The following is a 14,531-nucleotide window of genomic DNA, read 5'->3' as shown; positions in this document are numbered from 1 at the left end:
TTGTACTCCCACCACGACCTCCCTAGCACCTGGGGACTGAGTCTCGTGAAGTCACCTTCTCCTTGGGTGTCTTCTGCTTCATGGTGCGGGAGCCACTCAGGGGGTGGGGGGAGGGGTGCGCCATGGAGCCACTCTTGCCTCTCCCTGACCTTGTCTGCCTCTCGCCCCCGGGGAGATTAGTGTCCAGGTTACCCCACCATGCTGCCACCCCCGGTGGCCTTGCCGCCCCCACAGCCTGCAGGTATAAGACCAGGTAAACACAGCAAGCGAGGCGCCAAGGATGGAGATGCTCCAGGTAAGGCTGTAGGGCCCCTTGCGACTCCATCCAGGCCACAGCTGGCAGGAAGCAGGAGAGTCCGGGGACCTGGTGAAGGAGGCCTCTTTCTAGAAGGGTGTGGGGAGAACAGTAGGCCCGCTGGCAGGAGGAGGACAGCAGGTGGGGCTTGAGGTCTTGGGGTGTCTGGGGTCCCTGGAGATGGGGATGGGAAATCCTTGAATGGAAGGTGGCAGGCACAGGAGCTGGGTCCCTGAACGTGTGTATGCAGGGCTCGGGGGTGGGGTGAGGGCTCTGACTGGGCCTGAGGCACTGGCATTGTCCCAGGGGCTGCTGCTGTGGCTGCTGCTGGGCGTGGCCGGGGTGTGGGCTTCCAGGGGGCCACTGCGGCCGCTGTGCCAGCCCATCAACGCCACCCTGGCGGCTGAGAAGGAGGCCTGCCCTGTCTGCATCACTTTCACCACCAGCATCTGCGCCGGATACTGCCCCAGCATGGTGAGCTGCCGAGGGCGGGGGGGTGCTGCCACGTCAGCTCCAGGCAGAATATTCTATGGGCCAGGCCCATAGAAGACCGGAAGTGGCACTGGGGGTGGAAGGGTGGCCTGCTGCCTGGGGAACGGGCTGGGCAGGTGGGAGGGAGAGCACAGAGGGTCCCCTGAACGCCTGAGTCTGGGATCTGTGGGGTGCAGTGGGGGAGCTCGGGGTAGAGCTTGGCCCCACGGAGACACTCAAGCTCCCCGCCCTCCAGAAGCGGGTGCTGCCTGCCATCCTGCCGCCCATGCCCCAGCGGGTGTGCACCTACCACGAGCTGCGCTTCGCCTCCATTCGTCTCCCCGGCTGCCCACCTGGCGTGGACCCAATGGTCTCCTTCCCCGTGGCCCTCAGCTGTCACTGCGGGCCCTGCCGCCTCAGCAGCACTGACTGCGGGGGTCCTAGAATCCAACCCTTGGCCTGTGACCACCCCCCGCTCCCAGACATCCTCTTCCTCTAAGGATGCCCCACATCAACCTCCCATGCCTCCTAACTTCGGGAGCCAGCAGACGCTCCTCCCCTCCCTTCCTAATAAAGACTCGTCAAACTGCACTCCGGGGTTGTCTTTCTAGGGGCTCGGGTGTGTGTACCCATTTGTGCATGCGCGCGTGCGCGTGCGCACACACACACACACACACACACACACACACACGATGGGTCCAGTTTCAGAACCATTTTATACAAAGTCACAGTGTCAGAACTCTAGTAGAAAACGGGGGTGGGGGTGAGGGGGAAAGGTGATCAGCTCAGGAGGTGTCCATGGTTTCACCTTCTGTGGGGAGAAGGAAAGCCATGTGGTCAGAGCGGCCCAGTAGGCAGGGCCAGGGCTCCCTCCTCCCTCTCCAGGGCAGGCACGATGGGGATACTCACTGAGCTCGTTAAAGAGGAAGGCATCTTGGTATTCCTTCATGTACTGCGTGGAGCGCGACTCATCCAGGAAGAGCGAGTAGACCCGTTTGATGTCGTCCACCTGCACCTCGGTGCCCTGATGGGGGACATGAGACCTCAGGGGGGCCCCACCCAGGGGCCAGGTCACGTCCTGCCATGGCCGCCTCCTGGCTGTGGGCCCCACCACTCCATCCCTCAGTTTCTTCATCTGTAAAATGGACTTAACAGCATCAACTGGCAGCCAACAGATATTTACCCAGCACCTCCCATATGTCAGGCTGGGAGCCACAGAAATACACCCAAGGGCCTGAAGTTCCCTGCCTTCGAAAACTTTTAAGTTCTGGGACTAAATGCAACCACCCAGGGAAAGCCCTGGGAGTGGCGTGTGGACTGCTCACTCCTCTGACGCTGGGTGGACTCGGCAGCTCACCTTGCGTTTCCGGCACACCAGGCTAGCAGCCGTGATGAGCTGGATGGCATAGCGCAGTGAGGTCTCCAGCCCAATGCGGGTCAGCACCGTGTAGGCGTCCTCACTCATCTCCACGTCTTCCTCCTCACACCTGCGGGCAGGGAGGGGCGGGGGTGTTCAGCCAGGGACCGAGCCGTGAGGAGTCAGAATAATCCTCGGAAGCCCAGAACGCGGAGAAGGGCCACCGAGGCAGGAGCTGGACCTCAACCTCGGGCCTCCCGAGCCTCCCCCTTTCAGGGCTCTTTCCCCTGTGCCAGGCACCTGCACAGCCCCGCCCTTGTCCAAAGAGCCCCGCCCACCCATCAGAGGCCACAGCTCGGATGCCCTGCCCAGCCCTGCTTCTGCCAGGCCGTGACCTCCTCCGCAGGCCTCAGCGGTCCCCACGCGTCAAGCAGGGTGGACACCAGCCCCTCTGGCCGGCAGCCTGGTCCTCCCTGGGAGGTGGGACCCCGCCCGCACCGGATGCGAAGGATCTGCTTTGTGTCCTTCTCGCTGTAGGGCGAGGTGGAGACGATGAGCAGTCGGTCCAGCAGGTCGATGGGGATGCCGTGGGGGCTCTGGTAGCTGGTGCCCCGGATCCTGGGGAGGAGGAGGAAGGGAGGGCCATCAGGGTGACGCCCCTAGAACCGGGCCCTCCTTTCTCTACACTCAGAACACCCCACCCCACCCACCCCACCCACCCCCCTCGTCACAGACCACTCACTGGGCCAAATACCGCTGAGCCTTCAGCTTCAGGCTGGCGTCACCGCCCCCTAACTGCGTCGCTCCCCCTTCGGAACCAGGCTGGTCTGAGCTAGAGATCTAGGTCTTGGATTACTGCATCAAGGTCCCACTCCTCTGCTGGACCCAGAGCTACACAAGGGAGGGACTGGGCCCACCCTGTACCCCCATTGCACCTGGCCCAGCACCAGGTCAGGCACATGGCCGGCGCCAGGAAATAGCAGATTCCTGTTATGTGTGGGAGTTGTGATCTATAACTTGGGGGCAATCACTCAATTAGCAAGTACTGAACCACTGCCCCTGGAGGAAACAGTAACACATGGCTAGGCTCCTGACAGTCTCTGTCACAATGTTTGGCCACCAGATAGCCTGGTTTCAGGTGTTTCTGTTTAAAGACACCCGACTCAGTATGTACTATTGACTTTTCATGCTGAAGTCATGCCCATAGCCTCTGAACTTGTCCCTGACGGATGCTATCTAACATGTGTTTTCTCCATACGGCCCATCCCTGCTGTGCTCAGAGACATTCGACAGCTGGGGGACACTTTGTGATTTAATTTTCTGGCCGCTCCACACAACATGTGGAATCCTAGTTTCCCAACCAGCGATCAAACCCTTGCTGCCTGCTTTGGAAGTGTGGACTCGTAACCACTTGACTGCCAGCGAAGTCCCCTAGGGGCCATTTTAAAGTGCAAAATCATCAGGAACAAACAGCATACAGTGTGACGTCAGTGGCAACGAGTAGATCAAGAAAAGGACGCTTGATTATAGCATGTGAGCTGAAACTAGGAGGCGGAGCATCACCTGCTTTGACCCTCGCCTGGACTGTCTGCCGTGGGCCATTCAATTTTTCCCTGCTCTGCACACATCCGTGAATGACGGCCAAAGTGTGGCAAATATCAATTTGGGGGCTACAGACCATCTGTAGCAAGTAAGCAGAATCACAAATATGGAAGATATCTGCAGGATAATAAGGAGTGACTGGGTTTGCAGCCTCTCACAAGTGACGCCCCTGATCCCATGGCCTGACCTTTAGCTGCCACAAACATGCTCATTTGGATACCAAATTCCAGCCCTGCTGCTTTCCACATGTGACCATGGGGAAGTCACCGGGCCTAGCTGTCCCCCATCTTGAAAACAGGGCTGAGGGAACTCCTCGGTGGTACAGTGGTTACGACTCCGTGCTTCCACTGCAGAGGGCACAGGTTTGAATCCTGGTTGGGAAACTAAGATGTGGCAAGCCATGTAGCATGGCCAGAATATAAAATTAGTAAGATAAGGGGCTTCCCTGGTGGTCCAGTGATTAAGACTCCAAGTTTCCTATGCAGGGGGTGCCGGTTAGATCCCTGGTTGGTGAACTAAGATCCCACAGGCCCTGCAGTATGTGTTTTGCAGCGAGAGAAGGGAACGGGATGGGGCTGAGACGATATCCAGCACCCGAGCTCCTTCTGAGGAAATGCTGAGCCAAGAGCCAGGGACAACCTGCCCCTTACCCTGGTACTCGCGCCCTTTCTTCCCTGTGCTTCAGCTGGCACCAGTCTGCAAGCACGCACCTGAGCAGCCCCGGGCAACGGGTCCAGGTGGCCGTGCTGGGTGCGGCCTTCAGGCCCCCAGCTCTCCTGAGCTCTCTGCCCCCCACTTCCTTCTCCCTTCCTGTGGGCTTTTGAAGATGAGGCGAGGAAGAGCCAGCAGGGAGAACCGGGCACAGCAAAACCCCACGGCAGAGGCGCCCAAGCTTTACGTTGTCTGGTACTCTTCCTGCCTCAGGGATTTTTCCACTGTATCCTTAGGTCAAGAGAAAATACCAAGTTCTGTTCCCTTTATTTCTATGCAGCAGTGAGGTACGAGCGACTTGCTCCCTGTTCTCCCGGGGCCTCCTCGGGGCCAGCGGGGGCTCACCGGGTGATGCCGCGGTTGGTAGCCATGATGAGGACAGGCGCCATGTCACTCTCCAGGGCCCGGTTGAGGAAGGAGAAGCTCTCAATGTCCAGCATGTGAACCTCGTCGATGAACAGCACCTGGGGGCCATTGGGCGGGTGTCACACCCACCTCCCACACCCCTCTTCTCCCGCGCCCCCCCACCTGGCCTGGCCCGGGTACTCACGCCCGGGATGATCTCCGCCTTGCCCTCCTCCCGCCACTCGGCCACCTTGGCGTTGATCTGCTCTCGGACTTCGGACTTGATCTCCCCTGTGTCACCTGCAGGAGGCGGGGTGGCGGTGGGGGGGCAGGGTGTCAGAGAGGAGACAGGGATCCAGGGCCGGGGGTGGGGGAGGAGGATGGACGAAGGCAGAGAGAGACAGGAAGCCGGGGACACACAGAGCGAGCTGGAGTGGTGACACGACAGCGGCTGGGGAGACAGAGACGTCCCAGAGAGGCAACAGACGGGGAGAGACGAGGCAAACCACAGGTGGAGAAGAGCGGAAGACGGCAAAGAGGGATGGAGGGGAGGGAAACGCCAGGCCGTCCTGGTGCATGGCGGGGAGGGGAGGGGGCCACCCGGCGGGGGTGGGACGGATGGGCCTCACCTGAGAAGAGCGCCAGGAAGCCCTGAGTGCGGGAGTTGATGACGTCGATCTCGTGGAGGGACACCGTGTGCACCACCTCCTTGCGTTTCTGCAGCTCCCCGTCTGGGCACTGCACGAACTTGGTCTATGGGGCCGGGGCGGGTGCAGGGTAAACAAGGGCAGAAAAGAGCATGAAGCGGGGGCCCCGGGGGGCTGTCGAGGGGAGACGGGCTCCCCGGAATGGAGCTAGGAATCCAGATGGGGGTTATGCAGAAACCCCACGCCTGAGGGGTAAAGACTCGGGCAGTCCAGAGCACTGGACAGGGGTTCCTGGAGGACCCGGAAACCAAGAAGCTGAGGGTCCCTGGCTGTCCTGTAGGGTACGGGGAAGCACCAGGAGGGCCAGGGACACAGGGCTGGGGTGACAGGAGGATCCAGACCCTGTGGGTGCTGGGGGAAGGATGAGAGAGAAACATGCTGGTGCCTAAGTGAGGGGATCCAGGAGCCCTGTCCACCTGGGAGCCCATGGCGTCATAGTCACGAGCACGTGTGAAGGAGCGTCCCAGCTTGGAGATCTTGCCTGTGGCCTTGTCGATGGTGATCACATCCCTGCAAGGGAAGGAGGGCAGGGGTGAGGACAGGAAGAGCTAGAGCCCCCCTACCCCAGCCACCGGGTGTGGCCCCCACTGCTCACCCGGCCTGGACCTTGTCCTTGGTCAGGGACTCAATCATCTTGGTGCCCAGGTCATATATGGTCTCCATCTCTGTGGTCTTGAGGGTCAGCTTGCCCACTTTGGAGCCCTGAGGGGTGATAGGTAAGGGGTTTAGAGGGCCCTGATGTCTCCCGAGCACAGCTTCAGAACCAGCATGACATGGGGCAGTGCTGGGGGCTTGAAGAAGATATCCACTGTCACAGCCTCGGTGACAGCTTTGTGGGTATGTGTATGTCAAAACCTAAAATCCTGAAAACTTTCTAGGGCATGGCTTATTGGAGGTCAGTTGCGCCTTAATAAAGTTGTTATTAAAAATCCAGTAAAAAAAAAAAAATCCAGTAAAGGGGACTTGCCTGGCAGTCCAGTGGATAAGACTCTGTACTCTTAATGCAGGGGGCCAAGGTTCGATCCCTGGTCAGGGAACTAGATCCCATATGCCACAACTAAGACCTGGCTCGGCCTAAATAAATAAATTAAAACCAGTAAAGGAACAAACAGGGACTTCCCTGGTTGGTCCAGTGGTTAAAACTCCACAATTCCCATGCAGGAGGCATGGGTCTGATCCCTGGTTGAGGAACTGAGACCCCACATGCCATGAGCACTGCCCCCCTGCCCCCCAAAGAGAAACAAACAAAAACCTAAAAGAGGAAATCTGTAAAAACAACAGGTACCTGAGGTCCCACCGAAGGGTCAGGGGAGGGGAGTCCCACTCTAACATTTGTTTTTCATACCCAAATAAAAGGAGGTCCTTTGTTAACCTCAAACCCAGAAGAACACAGCTAAGACAACAAAAATCCCCAAGAGATAAGCTAGGAAAACAAAAATGCCACACACCCTCCCCACCAGATAAGCTAAGAAAACAAAATGTCACACTCCCCCCCACAGGATAAACAGTCACCAAGTCTGGGCTTTTTCCAGCATGTCCTGTCGCACCTGTTTCCTGGAGTTGTTTCTATAGCGAGATGCTGCTCCCTTTGTAGGGACAGGTGGCAGGTGGGTTTGGGGAGGGAGTTAAAGGGAGTTTTGGTTGTTCATTTTCAGTTTTTCTTTTTGGCTGTGCTGGGTCTTGGCTAGGGCATGTGGATCTTAATTCCCTGACCAGGGATCGAACCCAGGCCCCCTGCTTTGGAAGCACAGAGTCCCAGCCACTGGACCACCAGGAAAGTCCCTGGTTGTTCATTTTGATGAGGATATATCCATGGATTTCTTCTGTAATCTCTTTTTGAGATTAATCAATCTCTAATTGAAAGAACTATCTGGGGAATAGCTTTCCCTATACTTAAAAGAGTCTTCTATCATATTTTTTGTTTCTCACCACGTTTTTTTTTGTTTGTTTTTTGTTTCAGTTCTACCACTTTATTGCCCCAACCCATCTCCCTCCACCCTCGTGCACACATGCTCAGTCATGTAATCCCATGGACTTCAGCCCGCCAGACTCCTCTGTCCATGGACTTTTCCAGGCAAGAATACTGGAGTTGGTTGCCATTTCCTTCTCCTTCACCACGTTTTTAAATTTCAAAATTTAATTGCCAATAGATAAGACTAACTTAGGAGGCTGTTACAAGTGCTAAAAGTGCAAGTTGACCGCAATTATTCACTTTAAGTCTATTTCCACTGAAAATGAGAAGCTAATGAAAAAAGAGGAGAGTGTTCCTACAAGACACAGAAATGGAAGGTAGGACTATGCATCAGTTCAATGGATTTGAAACAATTTTAGATTTTCTTTTATTTAGCATTTTATTAACACCTGTAACTTAATACTTAACAGAGAACTACAAACATGGATGAACCTCGAAGACATACACAAAAAGTCATATATTGTCGGATTCCATCGGAGGCAAATCCATTAAGACAGGAAGTAGATTTGTGGTTGCCAGGGACTGCAGGTGGGGTGGGAGGGGAGGAGGAACGACTCTGAAAGGGTTGATGGTTAGTTTATGTTATGTGATTTTATGTCGGTGAAAAACAAGAGACCTACAGAAAAACTGTTAAGACAAAGAGAGATAGAGATGAAGGGGAAACCAGACTATGAAAGAAGACTTAAAAGACATGAAGTTTTTTAAATGGGCAATCTTGGAATACACAGTTGGGTGATAAAAGCTAATGAAACTCAAAACAGGTGAGGGCAGCTATTTCTATGAGGTATTGCAGAAAGAGGCAGAAGGAAGGGGCAGGGGTGGGGGTGCTGGCTAAGTTTTAGGGTTTTTTTTAATCTTTTTTTAAAGATTTTTTTTTTGGATGTGGACCATTTTTAAAGTCCTTATTGAATTTGTTACAATATTGCTTCTGCTTTGTCTTGGTTTTATGGCTGAGCGGCATGTAGGATCTTAGCTCCCTGAACAGGGATTGAATCTGTGGTGGAATTGCAGAGTCCTAACCACCGGACCATCGGGAAAGTTCTGTTAATTAATTCTTACTGGAGTACAGTTAAGGTATTAGGATCTATAAATCCAATGGGTCTGTAAGCCTAACTATTAGGAATTAACTGTGAGAAACTTCAAGACCTCCTCTGTCATTCCATTGCTTGGTTTTTTTTTTTTAAAGTATAGTTGATTTACAATATTGTGTTAATTTCTGCTGTACTGCAAAGTGATTCAGTTAGACATATATGTTCTTTTCCATATCCTTTTCCATTGTTCTACCACTTAGCTCACAGCGCCTCTCACAAATAGACAAACCACCATCAATTCAACCAACCCTCTCTTGCTGGCATATGGATGACTCTAAGCTGCATCTCGAACCTTCCATGGGATTCTGACCTCAGTGAAGACCCAGCACCCTCACCCTCCAGCCCTTGGAGTAGTCTAGACTCGGGAGCAGACTCACCGTCCCCGTGGCTGGCCGATCAATTTGGATCTCCACCACCTCCCCTTCGATGATCTCGGTCTCCTCCCTGGCCAAAGAACAGATCTAAGGAGATAGCCCATGGCCTGGGCCTTCAGAAACTGCTCACCCCTGTGGGCCCCTGGGCGCAGAACGAGCTGGCATCCCTCAGAGGGCGTCCCGAGGCTGCTGGAAGCTACCATCACTCCTGCTTACTTGATGCGCACGCCGATGGAGCGCCGGAAGGCCTGGGTCAGCGCCTCTGTCTTGCTCATCTCCAGGGAGAAGATCTCACTGCCTGCGATGGCTGTGAACGGGGTGTCGGGGCCCAGGGCCTGTGCCATGCCTGAGGAGGAGGGGAGGCAGTTTGGGTAGGTGGTCCAGGCACCAGGTCCCCAACCAGCTCTTCTCCTTCTTCAGACAGGAGGAGCATGAAAGAGGGGCTGGGTGCTGCAGGGCAGACAGGGAGACTTGGAGAAAGCGAGCGATGGAGGACCATGTTGGGAGGCCCTGGGTTGGAACCCCATGCTGCCCAGACCATAAACTTTACGACTCTACAATCATGTTGGACCTGCCTCCCAATCTCTAAGAGCTATTTAGCCTCATGGCTTGGGGGAGATGAGCAAGGGTGGAGGCAAGGGGCTGAAAGAGAAAGTTAAGAGAGACTGTGGAGGTCTGAATCCCGGCTTCAATGCTTAGCACCAAGTTATCCTAAGAAGCCTAGGCTGCTCCCCAAGCCAGCCTGCCCCTCTGGTTAATGGGAACCATAAATAACAAGCGCTGGCAGGGGACAACATCTCTGCATAGGAGCGATGATGAGGGCGGGTAGGCATGCCCTGGTGCTCAACCGTGACCCTGACACGTGCCCTGGAACCAGCACAGGGAAGGGCCTCCTCTATGTTCTGCGGCCTAGGGTCAGCTGGCAGACAGCGGGCAGTTCCTGCCATCACTCCAAGCTCCGGGCCTCTCTGCCGGCTCCCCTTCCTGAGTCTCTGCCCAGCTCTGAGCCCAGTCTCCCAGACAGGAAGTCACTGAACCCTCCTGAGCAGTGCGAGCTGGCAACTCTCCCTGGTCCCCTTTCCAGAGGCATGCCACACTCTGCGCCTGGATATCGTGCTCCCTACTGTCTATCCAGGGGACTCCCAGACTTCCAGAGTCTCAGTTCCAGTACTAACTCGCCTGGGATGTCCCTCCTGACAGCTGCCACCCCATTCTCTCCCATCGCCCTTCATCGCAGGAGAAGCCGCCTCTGCTCTTTACACAGACGGGACTGTGTCCACGAACACCTGCCCCAGGTCAGGACTTCGGTCTTAATCGTCTTAGTGTCCCCAAATATGAGTGTTACTTTTTCTTAACTGAGGACCTAGCTGTTACCTTGAGTCTCACTGCCTGGCCCCATAGTCCAGGCACAAAGGTGAGAATAGTGGGGAGACAGAAGAGTCCAGCAAACCTTCAACAAGGAAACGATGTCGGAGTGCGGTTTTGAAGGATAGATAAGAGCCCAACAAGGATAAGGGACAGTTGTGAGTAAAAAGCTCTTAAATCACTAATGGATTGCAAAAGAGACTGCTGGTTGTCTACACAATGCTCATCTTCCTTTGTTCCAGAACACCCATTTCACTAAGGTAGCAGTGGTCCCAATTAAAATATAAAACAAAGTTTTAATGTCTCTCTCTCTCCTGTGCAGTAGAGTGTGGTCATTAAACTCTAGTCAATAAAATATAAGCAACAGAATGTGGGTGCCCTGAGACAGCTGCTTAAAAGGAGCTACCTCTAGGAGATACACCCTCATTGCAATTCCTTTCTTCTTCTTCTATGCAGTATGGGTGGGATGGCTGGAGCATAGGCCACCTTCTTGCAACCTGAGGTGTCCCTGACATGGAAGCAAGTGATCTTGAGGCAAGACAGTAGGAGCCCTCATAGGACTGCTCAACAAGCCTGGATTGGCCTATGTTCAGATTCTTCTACGTGACAAAACAAACCCTTAGTGTTTAAGCCACTGCCATTTTGTGCTGTTAGACATGGCTGAACCTGACCCTGACTTACATGGGAGGATCATCCGGTGAGGCCAAAAGAGCTACTGCCTGGAGAAGTGCCTTACCCATGGCAATGGCTGTCTTCCCAGTACCCGGCTGGCCAGCGATGAGAACCGCCCGGCCAGCGATCTTCCCTTCTCGGATCATCTCCAGCACCACACCGGCTGCCCTCCGAGCCGCCAGCTGGCCCACCATGCCCTGGGAAGCCTGGGGGTAGGAGGTGACAAAACATATAAGGAAGGTGACTTTCTACTGAGCTGCTACTGCATTTCTACCACCTTCAAGCCCAAACTATTGGCTGGAACTTCAGAAAAAAAAGGCTTTTCCCCATCCCCATCTTTTAGAGACCTATGTGTGGCTGAATTTTATAAATACAGCACAGCTGAAGATCTGAAAGATCATAACACAGTCCCTGCATTCCCCAGGGCCCTGGGTCCCCTCCACCTGAGGCCTCCCTAGAGAAGCCTTCCCACCCCACCCCCCTGGGCTCTACCTGCCGTGGCTCCAAGGCATCATCAAGTCCCAGCCCCCGGATGTGGGAGTGAGCGCCTGTGTTCGGAGAAAGAACCAGAAGACACGGTTACCTGCTAGCTCCTGTCAATGCATGGTGTGAGGGATTGGGGCCTGGCAATGGTCCACCCCACCCTCCGGCATCTGATCTGCTCTGGAACTCAGGATCCTTCCTGCTTAGATGGGGGGAGAAATGGGGGATGGTGTGCGGGACTTCCCCTTCTTGGGGGTCCTGGGTAGATGGGCTAGGTCAAGGGCACAGGGGCCAGGCAGACCCTAGGGCCCGTTCCGGATCCACGCTCACTCACCAATACGCTCAATCCGTGTCACATCACGGATCTCTGGAACCTTGGTTGTGGCTGTCTGGGGTTGGAGGAAGAGGCAACAGTATAGACTTTTTGGTCCTAGCTGTCCCTTCTGCCCCCCTCCCATGAAACAGTCCTTTTCTCTCCTCCCCAGAGGCAGGCTGGCAGCCCAAACACCAGACCCTTCCTTGGCAATCACCCAGTAACGCTGGTGGGTTGACCCCATGACACTGTTAGTCCCGGCTCTCTGTCACTGGGCCTCTGCATGTGCAGGTCCCTGGGTCCTGCTCTCCCCACCCTCACTGAATTACATCAAGCATCAGTCATTAAGGAAGGCCCTCCCTCGCCTCAGCCCCTGCCTGGCTAGTTCTAGGGTCTTTGGATATCCAAGCAGAAGGAAGGGCGTCAATCTCACGCCCATAAGAGAGACTGCTGGATCAATGCTCTCGGCTCTAATGGATGCTCTATCCCAAGAAGGGCACAGCACACATCTCACTGCTTTACCTCGGGGCTCAGTGTTTGGGGTTGGAATGAATGACATCCTGAGCTCATTCAACAAGCTGGCACAGAGGCCTCCTGTGTCCCCAGCTCTCCAAAGAGCAAACTCAGACACTATCCCTTCTCATGAAGGGGGGGAGAGATCAGTAAACACTGCCTGGGATAATTCAAGAACCCAGGGGGGATCCTCTCAGATACTCATGGCAGTGTTATTCATAACCCAAAATATCCATCAGTGGATGAACAGATAAACAAAATACGGGTAGTCACACAACATAATATTATTCAGCCATAAAAAGGTATGAATCTCTGATCTACGCTACAAGGGTAAACCTTGAACACACTATGCTGAGTCAAAGAAGCCAGACACAAAAGGTCACCTGTCATATGATTCTATTTATATGCAATGTCTAGAATAGATAAATCCGGAGATATAAAGTAGATCAGTGGCTCTCCGGGGTTAATACAGAAAGGAGGCCTAAAAAGTCAGCATACTGACCCAACTCCTTGGCCACCTGCCCACAACCCTGTTTCTGCTCACAGGTCTCCTAACCAGAATGAGAGGAGATACAATCGTAGGACCCAAGGAAAACCCTCCTCTCTCTGGAACCAAGAGTTCAGACTTCCTGACCACCATCAGGTCACACGCCTCCTCCCTTGCTGTTTGTGACACTTCCCGCTTACTCTTCCTCACAGGAGGTTGGTCACTGCCCCCAAATCACTACCAGAAGATTGAGAACATACTCCCACTCACCCCTACACAGCCTATCTGACATTACTTGAGACAGAAAAGAGACATTGATCCAGGAATCCCAAACTTTAGCCATCCCAACATAAACAGACCTGCCTCCTACAAAACCTTTCCTTTCAACATAAGCCTCTCCTACCCCCTGCTGCCCACTGATCCCATGGAAACAGAGGTCATTACAAAACTCTGCCCCTACCATCCCCTCACACTTCCAATACTTTATCCACACCCATGGGAACTGTGTCTCAGGAGGGTGGCCACTGCCCTTTCCTCTTCCACTTCACCATCCACTCCCCTTTGCCATGACAACAGAAACAGAGTCATAGTTCACACCACAGGCACCATCTCATCTCCATCCTAGCCCCATCTTGACTGGGGTTACCATGGGAACTGAGGCCTCCAGGAAGCCAGGTCCAACCCCCAAGCTAAGGCCACATCCTTTTCTTTATTCAGATGTTTCTCAGAAAAGTACTTGGGGCCTGACCCAGTATACTTGGTCTCTCCTTTACGGAGTTCACATGTATTCATTCAAGTGATAACTTACTGAGCATCCACACTGGGCATGCCCTGATGAAGTGCTGGGAATATGAAAACAGTTGAAACAATTCCATGACAAGATCTCAAGCCTCTGTGCCCACAGCCATTTTCGACTGGGCGTTCTCAACACTCTTTCTTTTGGCTCAAGACTCGGTAAGCAACTCCACGATCTGAAGCTCATACGGCAGGCCCCTCCTGTGTTTCCCCTTGCACTCAGGTACCACTCACACCACCAACAAACCCAAGACTGTTGTATGGCTTGGAGCCCAAGACACTACAACCCTTATCAGACTTCAAAGCAAAGGAGGATTGCGCCCAGAGGATTGGAAGTTGGAGTTCCTACAAGATGATGGAGTCGGATATGACCACTGATATCGTAAATATTCACTTGAACCCAGGATGCCGGGATCCTAGTCTCTTCTTTTTTCCTCCCTCAGATCCAGAAGCCCGGGCCCCCAGCTCCCTCCTTCCTCAGACCCAGGAGTCTAGGTCCTCAGCCTCCTCTCCACTAAGATCCAAGAGTCCCCGTCCAGCCCCCTGCTTGAGACTCCTCAGCCCTCAGCACGCCGACACTCACCACGGTTGCCATGATGCTCACCAACCGCCAATATCCTAGCGGAAACGGAAACGCGCTAGGAACGAAGTGTTCTGGCCCCTCTAGACTGCCAAGTCATCCAAAAATCTCGGTGGTTCTTTATAAATATGCAAACTCTCCTGGTGGGGCGTGGTGTCACTTTTTAGGCCCCGCCCACGCGCCGAGGCTGCGTCCATTCCTCTCGCTTCCTGACTCCTCCTCCTTTTACCCAGAGCCTCCTCGCTAAGGCGATTGCAAAACTCTTTTAACACTTCTTCGGGCAACCACACGTTCCCCACGCTTCCTTTCCTCCTTATCGACCTTCTTCCCTCCCACTCCAACTCTGAGGCCTCAAGATTCGGATTGACAGGGTTGAAGGCCAATCAGCTAGCGCAGGA

The 14,531-nt window shown here is 54.2% G+C and overlaps 2 protein-coding genes across 3 annotated transcripts; one reads left to right on the top strand and one right to left on the bottom strand.

Moving 5' to 3' along the window:
- The first annotated feature begins 194 nt into the window (after positions 1–194).
- Positions 195–1,281, top strand: LHB (luteinizing hormone subunit beta). Of its 2 annotated transcripts, XM_065920709.1 has the most exons (3): positions 195–295; positions 602–769; positions 1,023–1,281. In XM_065920709.1, exons 1-3 carry the CDS (start codon positions 281–283, stop codon positions 1,263–1,265), a joined length of 426 nt encoding a protein of 141 aa, XP_065776781.1. In that variant the 5' UTR covers positions 195–280; the 3' UTR covers positions 1,266–1,281. The 2 variants fall into 2 exon arrangements, with proteins under 2 accessions (XP_065776781.1, XP_065776780.1); XM_065920708.1 differs by lacking the exon at positions 195–295 and having other exon boundaries at positions 497–769.
- Positions 1,282–1,462: 181 nt separating this feature from the next.
- RUVBL2 (RuvB like AAA ATPase 2) lies at positions 1,463–14,471 on the bottom strand. The gene is made up of 15 exons (XM_065926470.1): positions 14,137–14,471; positions 11,780–11,834; positions 11,455–11,510; positions 11,027–11,168; positions 9,142–9,271; positions 8,929–8,995; positions 6,084–6,190; positions 5,905–5,998; positions 5,411–5,534; positions 4,987–5,081; positions 4,782–4,900; positions 2,622–2,741; positions 2,124–2,253; positions 1,676–1,790; positions 1,463–1,577 (listed from the first exon to the last, which is right to left on the bottom strand). Exons 1-15 carry the CDS (start codon positions 14,146–14,148, stop codon positions 1,552–1,554), a joined length of 1,392 nt encoding a protein of 463 aa, XP_065782542.1. The 5' UTR covers positions 14,149–14,471; the 3' UTR covers positions 1,463–1,551.
- Positions 14,472–14,531: the final 60 nt, after the last annotated feature.

Source organism: Muntiacus reevesi, chromosome 2 (assembly GCF_963930625.1).
Source record: "Muntiacus reevesi chromosome 2, mMunRee1.1, whole genome shotgun sequence".
NCBI classification, from domain to species: Eukaryota; Metazoa; Chordata; class Mammalia; order Artiodactyla; family Cervidae; genus Muntiacus; species Muntiacus reevesi.
The sequence above is the reverse complement of the archived record's forward strand: the minus strand, read 5'-3'. Positions and strand labels throughout refer to the sequence as shown.

Bases quoted from the DNA above. Each gene is read 5' to 3' on its own strand.
- LHB (XM_065920708.1), top strand. From the start codon at position 497: ATGGAAGGTGGCAGGCACAGGAGCTGGGTCCCTGAACGTGTGTATGCA. The intron at 770-1,022 runs GTGAGCTGCCGA...CCCGCCCTCCAG, and splicing joins CCGGATACTGCCCCAGCATG to AAGCGGGTGCTGCCTGCCAT.
- RUVBL2 (XM_065926470.1), bottom strand. The intron at 8,996-9,141 runs GTAAGCAGGAGT...TTCTTTGGCCAG, and splicing joins TCCATCGGCGTGCGCATCAA to GGAGGAGACCGAGATCATCG. The intron at 5,535-5,904 runs GTGGACAGGGCT...CCGGCCCCATAG, and splicing joins ATGACGCCATGGGCTCCCAG to ACCAAGTTCGTGCAGTGCCC.